Source organism: Pezoporus occidentalis, unplaced genomic scaffold (assembly GCF_034315485.1).
Source record: "Pezoporus occidentalis ecotype Australia unplaced genomic scaffold, CSIRO_AGI_Poc_V1 ctg138, whole genome shotgun sequence".
Lineage (NCBI taxonomy): Eukaryota > Metazoa > Chordata > Aves > Psittaciformes > Psittacidae > Pezoporus > Pezoporus occidentalis.
This window is the reverse complement of record NW_026913188.1, coordinates 1,228,316-1,248,650: the sequence shown is the minus strand read 5'-3', so window position 1 is coordinate 1,248,650 and position 20,335 is coordinate 1,228,316. Positions and strand designations below refer to the sequence as shown.

At 47.7% G+C, this 20,335-nt stretch overlaps 1 protein-coding gene across 1 annotated transcript in view; it reads left to right on the top strand.

Moving 5' to 3' along the window:
* Positions 1-8,332: 8,332 nt before the first annotated feature.
* The window catches only part of RASSF3 (Ras association domain family member 3), a 113,797-nt gene continuing 101,794 nt past the window's right edge, over positions 8,333-20,335 (top strand). Inside the window, exon 1 of the mRNA XM_062609480.1 lies at positions 8,333-8,575. Within this exon, the coding sequence (XP_062465464.1) occupies positions 8,362-8,575 (214 nt within the window). The 5' untranslated portion in view covers positions 8,333-8,361. The remainder of the gene's footprint in view (positions 8,576-20,335) is intronic.

Below are 20,335 nucleotides of genomic sequence, written 5' to 3'. Positions count from 1 at the left end.
GAGGACTTGTGGAACTCTGAACGTTATGAATAGCCTTTAAAGGGTGTTTTGGATTTCCTTTAACCACTACTATTAGTTTGGAGTTCAGCTGAATGACTCTGATTGTCACAGAACATGATGGCTCTTTTAAATGAGATCTTTTTAAATAAATGTGAATAGGGACTAAAAGCACAGGTAGGACAGAGTAGAAATGCATTTCTCTTCACATCCAAGTGAAGAGGAAGTTAGTTCACTTCCCCTTGAGAGAACAAATTCATGATGTTTTTTGAAGTTCCTCTCTGTATCTGGTTCTGTGCTGTCTGTGTACATGGAAATTTTGCACTCCACGTTGTCAGACTGGATGTAAAAATTCCTGGTTTAGAGTACAGCATGTCCAGAATTTCCCTGAACTCTTTTTGATCACCACAGTGCCATGGTTTAAGCCCAGACGGCAACCCAGAACCATGCAGCCGCTCACTCACTCCCCCCCCCACTTCTTCCTCCCCCTGCTCCCTGAGGGATGGGGAGGAGAATTGAAAGAATGTAACTCCCACAGGTTGAGATAAGAGCAGTCCAGTAACTAAGGTATAACACAAACCACTGCTGCTACCACCAATAATAATAATGATAAGGGAAATAACAAGGGGAGAGAATACAACTGCTCACCACCCGCCGACTTGATACCCAGCCTGACCCGAGCAGTGATCTTGCTCTTCCAGGTAACTGCCCCCAGTTCTACATCATGGGCATGACGTGCTGTGGTATGGAATACCTCTTTGGTCAGTTTGAATCAGGTGTCCTGTCTCTGCTTCCTTCCAGCTTCCCCTCCTCCCTGGCAGAGCATGAGACTCAGAAAGTCCTTGGTCAGAGTAAACATTACTGAGCAGCAACTAAAAATATCGGTGTTATCAGCGCTGTTCCCAGGCTGAAAGTCAAAAAACAGCACTGCACCAGCTGCTAAGAAGGAGAAAAAATGACTGCTACTGCTGAACCCAGGACAACAGGAAAAGTGGGTTCTCAAAGTAGCTTTTTCAGAGTCCTGTTTGCAGGCATAATCTTTAAAAAGGTTAAAAATTGGTATGAGGAGAATTTGTGGGCAGTCAGGAGACAGGCAGCATCATGCCCCAGTGGAAACTGAAAACTGGAAAAATACTTTATCAGTCTAGATCATGAAAAAGAACAACACTCACTGCTGACTTACAACTGAGATACCCAACTTAGGTGGAAAACTTAGGAAGGCTACTTACATATTTTCCAGTATCAGTTATTTTGCAGTATCAATAGTTACTACTTTCAGTACTACATTACTGGGTTGCAGAGATGCAGAACAAAACAGTCTGCTCCAAAATATGTAGGAGAAGAGGAAAACAAACGGAAACGCAGAAAACATCCCTCACTTTTTTGGAATACTGCAGATGTACTTACTTCTTTCAGACAAAGAGCATGCAAATTATTGCAGGACTCATTCTTTTCTGGTGGAAACCTTGCCAGGGGTGTTCAGTGGTGTCCAGCAGTACTTCTGGTTGCTGTATTACATCTGTTGGAAGGGCTGGACCAATTAGATTGAGAATTTTTCATCCTTAACAGTGAAACATTTAGGAATAAACTGAACAGTGGTAACCTCTGATAGCATCTATTTTGTGATACTGATTCCCTGCTTACCTGTCCAGGTCAGAACAAAAAACATTTTCATTGCTTTTTTAAAAAAAAGTTTGACTAGAAACGTATCAAATTTATAGTTGATTCTTCCATTGTTAAAGGAAGAGGAAATTCACTGCCCTGCCGTCAGAGACCTGCTTTCTAGTGTTCATGATGAGAATCAAATATTAAAAGGGAATTCAGATATGTTTTACACCCACATGAGAGGCTTCATTCTTTGGAAGCTTTGTCCCAAAAAAGTCTAGCTATGCAAGAGGAGTGCAACAGTTTGTTAGGTATTTTTCCTTGGATAGCCATGGAATTCTGAACTGTTTGACATGATTCTGACATTTTAAAACAAACTGGAATGTTTTAATGCCTGTTTGTACACTTGTTCATCCACGTCCACAGTCTCACTGAGTGTCAGTAACACATGCACAAGTGTTAGAAGAATCGTGCTCTCAAATTTGTCATAGACTGTGTTTTTTTCCAATACTGTCTAACACTTCACTGTTTCAAAGGCTCTTGAAAGAAATCAAGTGTCAGTTGGAATATATCATTTTCAAAGGTCTTTATTGTGAGGCTGGTGAGGCACTGGAACAGGTTGCCCAAAGAAGTGGCAAATGCTCCATCCATGGCAGTGTACAAGGCCAGGCTGGACAGAACCTTGGCAACATGGTCTGGTGTGAGGTGTCCCCATCCATGGCAGGGGGGTTTGGAACTAGGTGATCTTAAGGTCCTTTCCAACCCAAACCATTCTGTGATTCTATACTGAAGCAGTCTGAAAAAGGAAGGTAAGTGTATTAGCAATACAGTCCGTACATTGACGTATGCACAACATTCTTTTATACACAGTTGAAAATGTTTTGTTGTATTTTATGTTCATTTTAAACATTGCTTGGTTTAGTGCTGCTAAACACATCAGTAATCTTATACTTGTTAAAATTTCTTTTCCTAAATCAATTTTAACTAATCAGTAGCTAAGGGACTTGAAATAATTGGTTCATCACCTACCGATTGCGTTCTTATGAGGCAAATATATTTTTTGAGTCAAAGTGTGGTGTGTAGTGCCATCGTTTTGGGGCTCAAACCAAGTGTCCTGATGCTATTGGTCATGCTGCTGATTTGCCAAATGAAGTAATAGAAAATAATATATAGTTCTTCATCCTGAAGCAGCTTTCCTGGTCTGGGGGGGTTAGCTTAGTATATTAATTATCTGTTACTTGAACAAACCTGTCTTCATATGAATTGTGAAAATGCATGAGTGAATGACCTAATGGCATAAATACATCATCAACCACTTACTGCATGGTGTGGACTTACTTCTGTGTCTTTCCGTAATTTCACTTTCTGTTAATTTCACTATCACTGTTTTCTCTTAAGTGCAGTACAAAGCCTGAAGTAGCAAATCATGGCTTAGCTTGCATTAGCTGTGCAGAAAATGCATCCTGTACAGCGGAATCGCCAGCACAGGCTATGCAGTAAAGCCACTCATCCTTTGTTTTTAACCACTCTGCTGACATGTGTTCTGAACAACAGTAGTTCTCTGTAACAGAGGCAACATTTGTGGTCTCTGCTTGGTGTGAAACAGTCCACTGGTGGAGCTCCATAAGTACTGATTTAGTTTATTACTGGAGAAGTGGCAATTACAGAATAATTTTAGCTACAGTACTATGGCAAGGATTAAAAAGGCTGAAAGGAAAAGATTGCTTTTTGGGTTTTAAGACTTGACCCCTACAAGAGGGGAGATGTGGAATAAACTGCATCAACTTGTTTCGGCAAAATTAAACACAGAACTACCACTAAGTAGTTGCATAGCCTGCTGGTCCTCTGAAATCCCTTCCACAGAGGGCATGAGATCACTGGGTAGCCATGGCTGGTCAGCTAAACCAGGGGTGGCTTCTCACTAGGGACAGGAGCCCTGCCTTGGCTGTGGGGAGGAAAACCTGGGTTACCTGTGACCAGCCCCATGATGAGCACTTCAGAACTGGCTTGTAAAAATTGACGAAATATGCTGGCCACCTGAAGATAACCTTGTCGTGGTTTAAACCCAGTCAGGTAATTCGTTCGCTCACTTCCCCCCCTTTTCTTGCCCTCCCCCTGCTCTCGGAGGGATGGAGAGGAAAATCGAAAAGAATGCAACTCCCACGGGTTGAGATAAGAACAGTTTAGTAACTAAGGTATAACACAGATCACTACTGCTACCACCAATGATAATAATGATAAAGGAAATAACAAGGGAAGAGAATACATCATCTCACCACCAGCCGACCGATAACTCGCCCCCCCCAGCCTGACCAAGCTCTGACCGATACCTCCTCCAACCCTGCCGTCTCCCCGCCCTTCCGGCTCCCTCCCAGTTCCCTCCTGGGCATGACGTGCTGTGGTATGGAATACCTCTTTGGTCAGTTTGGGTCAGGTGTCCTGTCTCTGCTTCCTCCTGGCCTCCCCTCCTCCCTGGCAGAGCATGAGGCTCACAAAGTCCTTGGCCAAACCTAAACATCACTATCAGCTCTGTTCCCAAGCTGAAAGTCAAAACACTGCACTGCACCAGCTACCAAGAAGGGGAAAAATGAGTGCTACTGCTGAACCCAGGACATTATCCACCCCTTATTCCATACCATTCACGTCATGCTCAGATCCCACATTTTCAATATACCATCACTCTTATCTAAGTGCATGGACCAGTAGCTATAAAGCTGCTGAATCCATCTGGTCCATGATGTCAGGCTCCATCTCTTGTAACAGTCTTCCAGAGCAGGAGAGACTGTGTGCAGTGTTCACACTCGTGAATAACCTGGGCAATAGTGTCCATTACTAAGTCCACCCCTCGATCATGAGTCCATCTCTATGTTGCATCTCTGCTCTGATGGCCTGAAGTGCCATGGGCCCACCAGGCTTAAAATAATTCACTGTCCCCTTCAGCAGTTTCTGCAGCTTGTTGCTGGGGACTCCACACAGCTGCCTTCCATCTCCAATGCTTCCAAAGCACTGGAGGGGCCCAGTGGACTAGATACTTGCCCATACTGTCACACACACCCTGCCACTCCTGGCTGTCCAGCCTTGGGGAAAACCTCTTGGTCCCCCCATATCCTCGTCTAACCCCAGACAAGACCCAAACCTGACTCTGCTTAACTTTTGAGATCAGACAAAATGGTCGTGGGTAGAACACAGTCTGTGTGTGTGCCAACATGCTGATCCCCACCACAATCAGCAGGCAGGTACCAAGGACACCCAAAGGCCATTCAAAACCTTCAGAACTCTCAAACGATGCTGCTGTACTTGTCACTGGGGCTGGTGTAGCTGCTGTGCTTGCCGGCTCTCCCACCGCCAGCTTCTCTTTTCCGGAGTCCAGCTCTTCCTCCTCTGCCTTGCTGGGAAATGCTGCGTGGTCTCCTGCATCCTCCTGGGGCTCGGCGGGCGGCTTCCGGGGAATGCTCTCGGCCGTCGCGGGGCTGGGCTCCTCCGCGGGGCTCGGCTCGGCCGCGGGGCTCGGCTCCTCCGCGGGGCTCGGCTCCTCCGCGGGGCTCGGCTCCTCCGCCGCCTTCTCCCGCTGCTCGGCAGCCCCTTCCTTCTGCTCCTCGACCGCCCCGACCTCCTCCACCGGCAGCCGTCCCCTCGCGGCCTCCGGCCCCGCTCCCGCCGCCGCTTGGTGCCCGGGGCCGCTCTCCCGGGCCGGTTCGGCTGCCGCCGGCTCCCGGGGCCGCTCCCCCTCGGCTCCCCGCAGCCTCACGAAGATGGAGAGTAGGGTGAGGGCCAGGACGGTGAAGAGCAGCCGGACGGCCAGGTACAAGTCCACGGCCACGTCCGTCCCGCCCTCCTGCTGGAGCCCGCCCGTGTTACAAGCCATTGCCATAAAGCACAGTGAGACAAGAACCTTAGCCCAGGCCCCATACTTGATAAACACTAACACAGCAAATACCGGCTCTACGTAAGTTACAACATTCTGAAGCTGTGAGATCAAGCGAAACAACTCTGAGAGCCAATAAATCAGCATTGTGACGAGTGACTATTAATCCAGTCAGATCTGTCGTTATCTCAACCCTTCGAGCCCCACGTTGGGCGCCAAAAAGAACTGTCGTGGTTTAAACCCAGTCAGGTAATTCGTTCGCTCACTTCCCCCCCTTTTCTTGCCCTCCCCCTGCTCCCGGAGGGATGGAGAGGAAAATCGAAAAGAATGCAACTCCCACAGGTTGAGATAAGAACAGTTTAGTAACTAAGGTATAACACAGATCACTACTGCTACCACCAATGATAATAATGATAAAGGAAATAACAAGGGAAGAGAATACATCATCTCACCACCAGCCGACCGATAACTCGCCCCCCCCAGCCTGACCAAGCTCTGACCGATACCTCCTCCAACCCTGCAGTCCCCCAGCCCTTCCGGCTCCCTCCCAGTTCCCTCCTGGGCATGACGTGCTGTGGTATGGAATACCTCTTTGGTCAGTTTGGGTCAGGTGTCCTGTCTCTGCTTCCTCCTGGCCTCCCCTCCTCCCTGGCAGAGCATGAGGCTCACAAAGTCCTTGGCCAAACCTAAACATCACTATCAGCTCTGTTCCCAAGCTGAAAGTCAAAACACTGCACTGCACCAGCTACCAAGAAGGGGAAAAATGAGTGCTACTGCTGAACCCAGGACAAACCTAAAGGAGAAAAAAATGACTGGGGTCTGGATAACTGACCTGGGGAAAATGGGAGTGGGTTAGCTGGAAGAATGGGAGAAAGGGGGAGCAAAATTCTTCAGTCATCTGAAGGCTGTTACAGAAGGTGTCTGTGGTGAAAGGAGTTGAGATTCTGAATATACATCGTAGTGCACAAAACAAACCTTTCCAAGACTTTTCCAATAGGTTTCCTGAGTTTGGCAATATCTTTGTGAGACTAAAGAGAGTGAAGTGCCAGAATAGTGTTCTGGGAACTGAGCAGTATTGGTCGAACTGGGGGGTTTGGAAATGGGTTACCTGTTGGCAGTTCTCGTGGCCAATCTCACCACTGGCAAGGCTGCATGACCTTTTAATTTTCTGTTTTTTAGACAGCTTTTTGTTGTTATTTGTTCCATTGACTACAAATAAAGTGTGGTAAGGGATATATCCCTCAGCGTCATCTGCTGTTTTGACATTGGTACGAGCCTGGCCAGCAGTCAGTGCACTTGCAGATGCATGTCTTTTGGAGACCTTTCACCTGCTGTTACAAAGCAGACTGCCAGGGACAGGTCGAGCTGAGCTGTGCTACAAGCCGGGGGGGGGGGGGGGTACCACAGTTGTTCAGAGCTGTGTTCTGCTGAAATCTCAGTCAGGTGTTGGATGCAGCTGGTGACTGCACAGGCTTCCACGGCCTTCCCGTCAAGGTGCATGTGTGTCACCACTGCCTGGCCATGGGAAACATTCCCTGCAGTAGCAGCTCGAAGTGACTTTGGCAGCTCATTTCAATGAGAGCTCACAGAAGTGCATCACTGGCCCTTGCCAGCTCCCTGGTGCCAGCATGAGGGTCCCTTCAGCATACTTGAGTATATTCATGCTGTGCAATGCGGGGTTTGTCAGTTCATTGCAGAGCTGGTGTCAGCAAATGCATCTGGCATGTAGCCCTGCCCTGTGCTGGGGGACAGGCAAGCACTGGCTTTGCTTGGCTGGCACATCTGCCAACTCATGGTGAAAGAAGATGATGCTGGCACAATTGTACTGCCATGGGAGCCCTACAGCAGCTCCAGCTTTTAGCAGTCAGCAGCAGTTTAGAGTCTGCAACGAAATCAGGTCATGAGATTTAACTATTTTGTTTTTTTCCCCCTTTTTATTCGTCGGAACCTTCTGTGTAAATGCGCAGATGAATTGTTCATAAACCCTGTATCGCCACATCCTGAAAACACGTTATAGCCGGGCTACAGCCCACTTTATATCACTTAGATTCTGTGCACGGCTGCGTTAAAGTAGGCGATGTTTTAACGCCTGAGCTGTACCGGTCAGCTCACCGAGCGCTCCCCACAGCTGTAGGTTTGCTAGATCCGGGCTTCCAGATGCGGCTGGGCTCGGAGGAGCGGTGCGGGGCCGGGGGAGCGGGGTCCGTCCCCGCCCTGCGCCCGCCTCTGCCGCTTCTTCCCTCTCGTCCGCCCGTCGCTGCGAGGCCGGCGCGCTGCCGGGGCCCGCTGCTCCCAATTACAAGAGCCAGAGTTATGAAAAGCCTTCCCGTGGAGACTTCACCTCGGGAAACACAAACGCGAAGCCACCGCACGCAGTGTGTTACCGAGTCTTAACTGTTTTACCTGCTGTAGTAAATCGTACCTCCTGGAAAGGCGTCACGTCTGCTTGCAATGCCCACTGCTAGTGCGTGCCTTGGCAAGGGCCGGTACCAGCGCAGGTTACAGCCGCTCCAAACCACGGCGGCGGCGAGCCAAGGGAACGGGGTTCGGCGCACCGGGAGTGACCCAGAGCCCCGGGCTGTGCTTGTTCCTCCCGAGACGTCTCAAGGAGAGAGGAGTCGGCAGCGGCGCTGAGCCGAGCCGGTGTGTGTGTGTGTGTGTGTGTGTGTGTGTGTGTCTCTGTGTGTGTGTGTGTGTCTGTGTCTGTGTGTGTGTGTGTGTGTGTGTGTGTGTGTGTGTGTGTGTTTTCCCACCCCGCCGCTCCGCTCCCCTGGCCCGCGGGTGCCGTGTGCGTGAGGCGCCAGCCGCCGCGGGGAGAGGCGGGCAGTGGCCGGCGCGTCCCGCTCCGCATGGCGGCCACCCCGGGCGAGCGGCGGGGCAAGCGGCCAGCGGCCATGTTCCTGCAGCCCGATGCGCCCGACGGGGTCCCGGGTCCCGCGTACAGCGGCTGCCGCCGCCGCCGCCCGGCCCCGCCGCGGCCCGGCCACGTCCGCACCATCTTCGAGGCGCCGCCGCCGGAGCCGCCGCACCGCTTCGGTCCGGCAGCAGCGGGAGCGTGGTGCGACCTCTGCTGCAGCCTCGTCCTCTGGCAGGGCCTGCGCTGCGCCGGTGAGCGGGAACGGGCGTCGCGGGCGGGGAGCGGCGGGCTCGGGGCGGCACTGGAGCGAGAGGCGGGCGGGTGGCGGCTCCCGCTCCGAGCCACCGGCGGTGGTAACGAGCTCCTCACCCGGGCCCGCAGGGTCTCCCGGCAGGCGGCGTTGGGTGTGAGGGCGGCGGCTGGCGCTGCAGGCCGGGCGGGAGGGGAGTGAGGGGTGAGCGCATGGCCCGGGGCGATGGCGTGGGTTGGGGTTACGGTGCAGTGGGTGCAGTGCTCCATGTCCACCCAGTGGGACGGCAGCACCTCTTAAAGGTTGCTGCTGCTGCTCCAGACGGTTCTCGTGGGCTCCCAATGCCTGGCAGAAACCATGTGGGCTTCTGGTCCTTGAAGGAGGAGGAAAAGAATCATAGAATGAGTTGGAAGGGACCTTCAAAGGTCATCTAATCCAACCCCACTGCGATGATCAGGGACACCTTCAACTACTCAGGTTGCTCAGAACCACATCCAGCCTGTCTTTGGATGTCTCCAGGGATGGCACATCCGCCACCTCCCTGGGCAGTACTGTGCCAGTGTTTTACCACCCTCATTGTAAAGAATTTCTTCTTCACGTCCAGCCCGAATCTCCCCTCTTTCGGTTTAAAACCATCACCCTTTGCCCTGTCACAACAGGCCCTGCTAAAAAGTCTCTCCCCATCTTTCTTATAGGTCCCTTTTAAGAACTGAGAGACCGCAATAAGGTCTCGCCAGAGTCTTCTCCAGGTTGAACAACCTCGACTCTCTCAGCCTCTCCTCATAGGAGAGGTGCTTCATCCATCTGATCAGTTTTGTAGCCCTCCCATCTTTGTGGGAAGTTGTGTCTTGTTGTACCACACATCCCCCATGCTCACCACGTACATGTGCTTACTCTCTCTGGGCTCTGATTCACAGTCAGCAAAGGTGCATTTTCCTTTCCCTGTGTAGAAAATGGGGAAAGGAAGACTGCTTTCCAGCCCTTCCATCGCCGCTGCTGGACTCTAAACTACCCCTGCTAGTTCCTGTAGGAGAACACGCATAATAGTGCTTGGACAAGTCCTCTTTTGCCATCCCTGGGTCTGAAAAGCCTTTGGCCACACTGCTGGGTTTCGTGCTTGTTTGTCTGGGTGTTCCTTGCCCAGGGCTGCCATGCTCCTGCACTTTTTAGGACAACCTAGTGCTGTCTCCAGTGGAGTGACATGTGTGCTTTGGTTTCCGTTCACATCACTGTGCCTTTGTTTAATAGGTGACATTTGAAACCCAAGCTGGGACAGAAAGGTCAGGCTTTTCCTATTGTTTTGTTCTGGTTTAAGAAGATGCAATAACCTCACACTCTCCTCTGCTGAGATACAGAATTTCTGTTATACTGTAATGTTCTCACAGTCACTTCCAGTAGCTCTATTTGTGTGGTTAATCTTGGAATGGAAATACTTTGGCTGTGAAAATGAAGTATTTTCTATTTATCATTTAGGTCACTGCACTGTTTGTTCTGACAGGTTGTACAGGGCTCTGATGTGAAAATAGACCTTAAACCCGGTATTTTTTCTTCTATGATCAAATGCTCCATGGCAAGAACTTCAAGTGTCATGTTGGATTATATGTCTCCCAGCAATGTTTTCTCAGGATCATTACAGCTTACAAAGCTTTTCCTTCTCCTCCATGACAAGCTCCATTTTTATGAGGCCTACTTCTTCAAGCCGCTCTCTTGAATTGCTGTTTAAATACCAAGGAAGCATTCAACATTTATGACCTAGCATGAATATAATACTTAAAAGCTGTAAAGTGCTACGGAGGTGAAAGGAAACAGTAGCCAAAGGATTGCTGCTGGAGCCTCTGTCCTTTCCCAGCTTACAGGCACACAGTGAGCCAGACTGAGGAAGAGATTTGGCTGAGGGCAATGAAAGCAGAGGCTGTGTCAGGAGCTCATAATCAGGAAGGGATGTGTGGCCAGCTGCCCTTGCAGCTCAGAGCTGCTAAATCCATTCTGTGGCCAGGCATTGGCCTGCACCCGGGCATAGGCTTTTCTGTGAATAAGCAAATACAGAGGGAAAAAGGATGTCCCCCGCATTGGAAAGCCAGCAGATGCAGCTGCGCTCAGCATCTGAATTGTGTCTAAACTGACCTTGAAAGCTGCAGCAGATATGTCATGGAATCATAGTATAATCAGGGTTGGAAAGTACCTCAAGATCATCAAGTTCCAACCCCCCTGCATGGGCAGGGACACCTCACACTAAACCATATCACCCAAGGCTCTGTCCAGCCTGGCTTTAAACACTGCCAGGGATGGGGCATTCACAACCTCCCTGGGCAACCCATTCCAGTGCCTCACCACCCTAACAGGAAAGAATTCCTTCCTTATATCCAATCTAAACTTCCCCTGCTTAAGTTTTAACCCGTTACCCCTTGTCCTCTCACTACAGTCCCTAATGAAGAGTCCCTCCCCAGCATCTCTATAGCCCCCCTTCAGATACTGGCAGGCTGCTATGAGGTCTCCACGCAGCCTTCTCTTCTCCAGCCTGAACAGCCCCAAATTTCTCAGCCTGTCTTCATACCGGAGGTGCTCCAGTCCCCTGATCATCCTCGTGGCCCTCCTCTGGACTTGTTCCAACAGTTCCATGTCCTTTTTATGTTGAGGACACCAGAACTGCACACAATACTCCAGGTGAGGTCTCACAAGAGCAGAGCAGAGGGGCAGGATCACCTCCTTCGACCTGCTGGTCACGCTCCTTTTGATGCAGCCCAGGATACGGTTGCTTTCTGGGCTGCGAGCACACACTGAAGCTGGCTCATGTTCATTTTCTCATCAACCAATACCCCCAAGTCCTTCTCCTTGGGCTGCTCTGAATCTCTTCTCTGCCCAACCTGTAGCTGTGCCTGGGATTGCTCTGACCCAGGTGTAGGACCTTGCACTTGGCATGGTTAAACTTCATGAGGTTGGCATCAGCCGACCTCACAAGCGTGTCAAGGTCCCTCTGGATGGCATTCCTTCCCTCCAACATATCAACCGAACCACACAGCTTGGTGTCATCGGCAAACTTGCTGAGGGCGCACTCAATCCCACTGTCCATGTCAGCGACAAAGATGTTGAACAAGACCGGTCCCAACACCGATCCCTGAGGGACACCACTCGTTACTGGTCTCCAGCCGGACATTGAGCCATTGACCACAACTCTTTCCAGGACTATGGGTGAATTTGTGGCCAATGTAGTCACCTCCCTGGAAATGCCGTGGTATTCTTTGTGTATCCCTTGTGAAGCAGAGATCACAACTGAGGTTAAAATCACAAGTACCGGTCAAAGATTTTAATCTGCCTGGCAAGGTGTGATAGTGCCGGAAGGTTCCCAAGTAACTCTGGGTTTTCCAGGGGCCACAAGTGGTAGGGGCGTTCACTTTATGTCATCTAAACATCTAAATGCAACAGCATCTTCTAGCTATGAGGGAGCTACGTACCCAATTGTCATGATTCTGTCACAAAAACGTAGATATTGTACTGATTTCAGTTACAGTGTTTGAGTATTGGTTGAAGTCAGAAGATTGTTGCCCTTAGACAGAATCAGTCAGAGGTGCTGAATTTGGTGATAAGAATTAAAAGGCATGAGGAATCCCCTCTGGGAAGAAAGTCAAAGACGCATCAAAAGGGTAATATTGAAGTGCAGACCTTTTCTAAGAGAGAAGATCTGTGACGGACATCCTTGTGGCAGTGGGGGTTTCCTTTGGGTGTTTCTGTCCTGCCATCCACACAGGGACAGAGAAGACACCTGAGCTGAGCTTCCCTGGAGGCTACACTTCCCTTTTGGCATTTCACAGTGGGGCCGGGATCGTCTTTGGGCTTCTGTATGCTCCTTGGTACGCATTGTAAAGTGAGGTGGGATCCCCAGGGTGAATAAGGAACTACTGAGGAAAAGGTCTTTCTGCCCTTGTGAGATTTTTGTTCAGAATCCACAAGTTTCGTTTCGGGCTTCTGCTAAAAATTGGAAAAAGACTTTCATGTAACTCAGGGAATAAGGATTAGAATAAAACACCCCAAGGAGACAGATGATCATCTGTTTCAGTGCGGTGCAGAGGTGCACATTATTCAAGCAACTTGTTTCTCACAAAAATGAGTAAGGCAGCACTGATATTTCTAGACCTCAGCCCAGGAAGAAAGCCAAGTGTAATGAATACCTCTGAAAAGGATGCTTTGTAGTATCTGAGCTCTTGCTGTTGTTTTGGATTCCTTTTCAAAAGGGGCTTAATTGGTCTAGCAGTCCAGACTTGCTTTGCTATTCACCTTTTCACCTCTATTATTTGGGGTAAAAACGTGGTGATAGAGCGCAGATGCAGAATGCCATTGCCTGGCCTCAATTCTCTGCACAGTCATTTGAAACAGAAGCCATCAGGATTCTTCCAGTTCATTCCAATGAAGTGACATAGAGTAAAGAGTGGATTTTCTTTTCTCGCATTCAGTTTCTCTTTCAATCTCAGAGCACTTTGGAGGGAAAATTCTCTATTTCTTGTATCGTAGAATCATAGCCTAGTTAGGGTTGGAAAGGACCTTAAGATTATCTAGTTTCAACACCCCTGCCATGGGCAGGGACACCTCACACTAAACCATCTCACCCAAGGCTTCGTCCAACCTGGCCTTGAACACTGCCAGGGATGGAGCAGTCACAACCTCCCTGGGCAACCCAGGGAAAACCAGGTGTTCCTTTCTAGTATCTAGTAATAGGACATGGTTGGGAATTCATGGATGCTTCTGTTAAATGCATGACATTGATGAACTGACACTTATTACTCTTACCAACTGTATGTTGCATGTACACCACCACATGTATTCAGTTTGTGTGGCAAGGTTGATGGGGCTGCAGGAGTTAGACCACCAGTACACTGCAATACTTCAAGGACCTTACTAAGCAAACAGAGACTCACAAGTATTTGTTAAGTTGCCTGTAAAAAGTTGCCTGCTACTAAGGAAAAAAAGGAAAAAAACAGAATATTTTTGTCATATTTCTGGTGGTTGGATTTTTTTATAAAAGTGCAGTTGATGAGCATTGAGTCAGTAGATATGTTTTAAATACTAGTTGGAAGTGACATAGAATTATAGAACCACAGAATGGTTTGGGCTGGAAGGGACCTTAAAGCTCATCCAGTTCCACCCCACTGCCACGGGCAGGGACACCTTCCACTAGAGCAGCTTGCTCCAATCCCCTGTGTCCAACCTGGCCTTGAACACTGCCAGGGATGGGGCAGCCACAGCTTCTCTGGGCACCCTGTGCCAGCCTCTCAGCACCCTCACAGTAAAAATGTTTTTCCTTATATCTAATCTAAATCTCTCCTCTGTCAGTTTAAAGCCGTTGTCCCTCAGCCTGTTTCCTCCTTTGCCTATAGTGTTACTTGCTATACCTGCAAGTATGTTCTGCCTGTAACATTATCTGCATGTAGTGTGACCTGTGGATAGGCAGACCTACCTGTCCCAGCGTAGAAGCCTCTCCAGTTGCAAGGTGCTCTGCAGAGGTGCAGAAGCCCATGGGTGCAGATAAGTCTGCTCTTCCTCTCACACCTACCAGGCATTCATTTCAGATTTATTCATTGAAAAGCATCTCTATATCTTTCCTACACATTTTTAGGATTTTGCCTTTTGAGTGGCATTCCCTTGTGAAGAGCATAGCACAATTTCAGGGTCTGTCAGGGCCTTCTGCCTTTTTTCTCTGCTGAAATGGGTATTTTGGTGGGACAAAAAAAAAACCACCCAAGCCCTTTTCCTCTTAGAACAAATTAGGGTATATTATCTAAATGCTTCCTGTCAAGAATGGTAAAGAAATAGATTCCCCCTTACAGAAGTGGAGGTAAAATGTGGAGGGAAGGAGTAGATGCAGAGATCAGTGATTTTCTTTCCTTTCAGAAGGATGTTCTTTTGACCATCAGATTCGTGTACCGTACTTTATGTTTTTAAAGAAGAAGATAAACTTTGTCTGTTACCTGTGCAGTAGGAGTACGTTCGTATTTCATCACATGTAATGGGGAGGTTAGGTTTCTAAAGCTACTTCTAGAGTTACGACTGAATTACCAAATGTGTTCAGGGACAAAGGAGCCCCTGAAAGGTTTATCTAAAGAGTGAGAACTTGGGGGGGGCAGATTAGAAACAGTGGCACTTCCCATTCTTTCTCCAGGAAGTTGTTTAACGATGCACAGTTCCCAACATTTTCTTTATTTTGTTTCAAATCCAAAACTACCACATTTCAGAATCCATAGGGGCTGGAACAGAAGGAGGAGACGGGGTTTGGGTTGTGCCAAGTGGAGCTCAGCTCAGAAAAAGACCTGTTTTCTTCCCTGTTGGGTTTGAAGGAGCGTGGGTCATCTTTTGCCCCAGCGTGTTAGTTGCTGGAGCTCGCAGGGCTAATGGAGCTGGAGGATGCTGTGCCCAGTGCAGGGAGGAAGGAAGAGGTGTGGAAATGGAGAGCAAGAATCAGCTTTGATGGGGGTTGTTCCCCAAGAGTAACGCTTGCTGCCTTCTCTCCATCTCCTGGGGCATGTCTGTGGTCTTCGCAGCCACAGTAGGGCTCCCACTGCTGCAAAGCTGAACCCTGCTCCCCCAGGTTTGCAGAGAACAGTAACTCCTCACAGAGTTCCTTGGTTTCCATAAGCCATACACTCTCATATGCAGAGGCTCTCACCCTTTCTCCGAGCGTCTCTTTCTTTGTTCTTGTGTTCACCATCTCATCAGCAGCTGATTAATTGTGGTGTCCTTCAGAGTTTGGCTCTCTCAGATACAACCCTGGGAGACCACAGACAATAGCAGTTGTTACTCAGGTTGCATAGCACTGAAGAGAAAAAGATTTTAAAATCACCCCATAACATTCCAATGCCACCGCTGACAGGACCTGCATGGCTCTCCTGCTTGTCCCCCTGATGTGCTTCGGAGCTGCTCTGTAGGAAGCTCCCGCAGAAGCGTTTTGTGATGGGGCAGGAGCCCTCTCTGCTGCCCAGTGTTTCATTTCACATGTGGGACGGAAGGAGGCCAGATGCCATATGGCTTGGTTTCAAACAAAGGGGTATTTGAGAGCTGATAGGGAAGCAGAAATGAGTCTGCTAATGAAAAGATGATAAAACAGGTGTTTCTGCAGGCAGTGTTCATAACCTAGGATGTCTTCAAGATGTGTAATGAAACATCAAAGCCATGATCTGTTTACAAAAGCAAAGATACTAGTAATAAAAATGTTGCTGTTACTCACCAGCATGATACCTGCTGATGGTCTGCCTGCCAAGAAAGCCTTGGGGAGCCAAGGAGAGACCCGGCCCTGTTACATGAGAGCTTTGGAGGCTTTGCTTGGTGCCTGTTTTATACAGTTCAACCATGCTCAGAGTTCAACAGATGGTTAGCACTGCTTGGCTGGGAGTTTGGGGCATTGTGGAAAGTACCGCTACAGGTGCCTTATAAATTACATTGCATCCACATACTATTGATATATTGCTAGTCTGTACTTCTAACGCACTGGGGGAAAAGGTAAAGATGAAGTTTTACTGGATAATGTATTTTTTGATAAATTTCTAACATGGTTTTTGTTTTTGGGTTTTTTTTTTGCATTTTCTGTAAGCGCTAGGAGTTGTTGGCCACACTCAGTGCTTAGTAGACAGTATGCTTGCATAGGAAGAAGCAGTCCCTGCTCTGAAGTGCTATGAGTGAAACAGAGAGAGATGAAACACCAGGAGGTGAAGTGACTTCTTCAAGGTCAACTGGGAGATCTCTGGCTAATCCAGCATTAGAGCTCAGCTCTTGCCCAGAGACCACAGTTATTTCTTCCTTCTGTTGCTAAGTAGTGTTGACCAGAAACCTCCAGCCTGGATTTCTTTATCTAGACAGTTAAAAGCAGGTCAGCACTGCGCACAACAGAAACTAAATAGTGATGCTTTTTTTGGCCGTGAGGCTTTGTGAGCTGCTAGACATGTCTGTTTTCTCCATACTGTACTGAGTACTGACAAAGGCCTTTTTGATTTGCACGGTAAAGGAAGAGCACATCACATGGAGTAGCTTGAGTACAACAGTCTGACAGGGAGTGTAGGAGCTTGGAAGGAAGGATGAAGAGCTACAATGAAAGTTCAGCTCTGCTGTATCTCTTTTGTGCGTTTTTCATTTACACTTCAGTATAAATGTTCTAAATATGTATATATACACACATATATACATATATACATACAAATTAATACATGCAGTTCTAAATAGTCACCTTTTATCTAATAGCTGCCATGGCTGAAGTAAGAATCATGCACTGTTCTAAGAGATAAAACCCCTTGCTAATCTCAAGTGCAAACAGCATGTAAGCATTCATGCTCCTTGCAGAGACCTAAAGAAAAGATGCTCAAAGCTTTCTTGTACCCTGAAAAATTATCACAATACTTTTGTTCTAAGACCAGATTAGATGGAATAAACTTACTGGTTCAGCTGTGTTTAACAAATAGTTTTGCTTCTCTGCTGTGATCGTATCTCCCTTAGTGATAGTTCCATGCAGGCTCTCACTGAGAAGTCTACTAATTTTGGCACAAAGTGACCCGAAGCCCACGGGCAAGTTGGTCTGTCATCCACTGAGTTAAATCCTATGTGTCAAACCGTGTTAGGAGGAAACTCAGTATCTCCTCTCCAGTTTCAGCCTTGAGTTTTATTTTCCCCGTACTCTAAAGGGTAGCTGTGTATGTACAAAAGTGGTTTTCCTAAAGGCTGTTCTTTCATTTTCCTGAGTTTACTGCTAATAGTGTAATATCTATTACAAAACTAAAATTAATACAGAGCTGTGATTTTCACATTGCACTACTATTATCTGTATTTAGCTTTTAAAGTTATCTTCAACTTTAATTTTTAGGCGCAAGCCTATATACAAACATACAGTGAGCCTGTAACCAAACTACATTAAAAATGACAATGTGCATCAGATTGTACTGGCAGCAGTCTCCTGGAAGTAGAGCATTGCCTTCCCAAAGCTCAGCTGAACAAACACAGCAATGCCCTTTCTCACACACTCACTTCCATCATAGTTCTGTGCCCATCCTGTCCTGCCTCTGCACATTTCCAGCACCTGGAAAAGAACAAATTGCTACCAATTTTACAAAATGAAATGGGGAACAACTGTAGAGCACAACAGACAATACTGAAAAGAATCAAGCAGAAATGGTGCTGAAATACACAAAGATACATTCTTTTGCATGTAACAATGTATGAGAATATTTAAGGATAGTGTTGGACAAAGCCTTGGGTGACATGGATTAGTGTGAGGTGTCCCTGCCCATGGCAGGGGGGTTGGAACTAGATGATCTTAAGGTCCTTTCCAACCCTATATATCGTGGAGTGAAGTAAGAACTAACCAGATGTGAACAAATGTTTGACAAGTGCAAGGTCCTACACCTGGGTTGAAGCAATCCCAGGCACAGCTACAGGTTGGGCAGAGAAGAGATTCAGAGCAGCCCTGCAGAGAAGGACCTGGGGGTGTTGGTTGATGAGAAACTGAACATGAGCCGGCTTCAGTGTGCGCTCACAGCCCAGAAAGCAACCGTATCCTGGGCTGCATCAAAAGGAGCGTGACCAGCAGGTTGAAGGAGGTGATGCTGCCCCTCTACTCTGCCCTCATGAGACCTCACCTGGAGCATTGTGTGCAGTTCTGGTGTCCTCAACATAAAAAGGACATGGAACTGTTGGAACAAGTCCAGAGAAGGGCCACGAGGATGATCAGGGGACTGGAGCACCTCCTGTATGGAGATAGGCTGAGAAAGTTGGGGCTGTTCAGCCTGGAGAAGAGAAGGCTGCGTGGAGACCTCATAGCAGCCTTCCAGTATCTGAAGGGAGCCTATAGGGATGCTGGGGAGGGACTCTTCATTAGGGACTGTAGTGACAGGACAAGGGGTAATGGGTTAAAACTTAAACAGGGGAAGTTTAGACTGGGTATAAGGAGGAAATTCTTTCCTGTAAGGGTGGTGAGGCACTGGAATGGGTTGCCCAGGGAGGCTGTGAATGCCCCATCCCTGGCAGTGTTCAAGACCAGGTTGGACAGAGCTTTGGGTGAGATGGTTTAATGTGAGGTGTTTCCTTCCCATGGCAGGGGGGTTGGAACTAGGTGATCTATGATTCTATGATTCTAAATGTGCTTGGGCACTGTGTTTTTCTTCCTCAAAATCCAGGATGTGTTTCATTGGAGCTATTGCTCAGAAGAAACTTCCCTACTCCTTAAGGGGAGAAATTAATTTATTCCTCAACATAGAGTCTGTAGCAGACGTAAGCAATTCATCTCAGAGGACACTGGGATGTGATCCATAGGCTGAATTTGTGTATATATTTTGAATAAACAGCACTTCAGGCCTGAAGAAAATGAACCAAAATCCCACTGCATTTGGAGAGTGCTTCTGTGTGAGCTCTGAAATGAGACCTGCAGTTGTTGGTTGTCTGCTCTGGGTTCAGCCATTCTGGTTTCTGTCTTCTGTCCCTGACAGAGATGCCATACCCAAAAACCTTAGGGGTTTCCACTTAAGATGTGCTCGGTGTGCCATAGAAGGGTCAGGACACCACTGCTTGTCCCTGCTGCTGCTCAGAGTGAGTGCTGAGGAAGTACTCTCCCAGCCCCTGACCTTTCTGCGGTGGCATCCTGTCTTCTCCAGAAACTTTGCAAGTCACAGTTCGTCTTGTGGATATTGCACTTTACTCCAGGGTGGGACTAAATATGCCCAAGAGGCACTGGTCTTTCTCTACTGACTGCGAAGGGAGCCATGACAACCAGCTCAGCTGCAGACATCTGTATTGAATTAGATGGAGCCAGCTACCTACTTGTACAGTGACACTTCCGTAGACCCATGAAAAGGGGTTGATGCTGCTCAAGCTCGTTTAATGCTCATTTGCTTCTCCATTTTGGATGAGTTTCATCCAAATTTCTTGCTGTTGTACTTAAAAAGTCATTCTAATCATAGGAATGTGTCTGGGCTAGAAGTGTTTTTTGCAGAAAGTAATGCTGGATGGGAATTTCTAGTGATACAGATCTGGTTCAGTTTGATGTGCAGCAAGGTTTGCGTTGCATCATCTTTTTATGGTATTTTTGTCTCTTAGCATAGCTGTCATCCACTGCACAAGGTGTAAGGCTTTCAACCTTCTTCCTCTTCTCTTGTCAGTTTTCTTTCATATCACATTTATTACATATTGGCATATAAATTATTGGGAGCTTGATAACAGAGGATTGAACATGTGGAAGACTTTTGATGTCACAGCTAAAAAGGTGTCTACACATTCTATTTTAACCTTATTTATTCATCTGCAATCGATCATGAAATCTGATAACAAGTGTATTTTACATCAGATTGGTTCCTGCGGTTCTTCGATTTCCATCTTTCAAACGGAGGGAAGGTTTTGGAAGCTGCAGATCACCAATCACTGGTTAATTTTTAATCCCTTCTTTTTGTGCATGTGCAGCTGCTGAGAATCAAAGGGTTTTTTAGAAACCTCACAAATATAGCTACTTATTTGGATCAGGGAGGGATGAACAGCTGAGCTGGAAATCAAAAGTATTATGCTAGTTTTGCTGAACTAAGCTGAAATGCAGCAGTTTTTTGTTTCTTTACTTTTAGTAGTTGTATTGCGTTCTTGTTAAGCTCCCTAACAGCTGCATAGCTTTGTCACACATGATGTTACCAATTACGTTTTAGTTTGAGTTCTGTGATGCTGTGTCTTGACAGTGTCATGCAAATGCAGTGATGCTGGAGCCCTACCCCTCTCTTGCTGCTTGGATACAATTTACTCTGACAAACGGCTG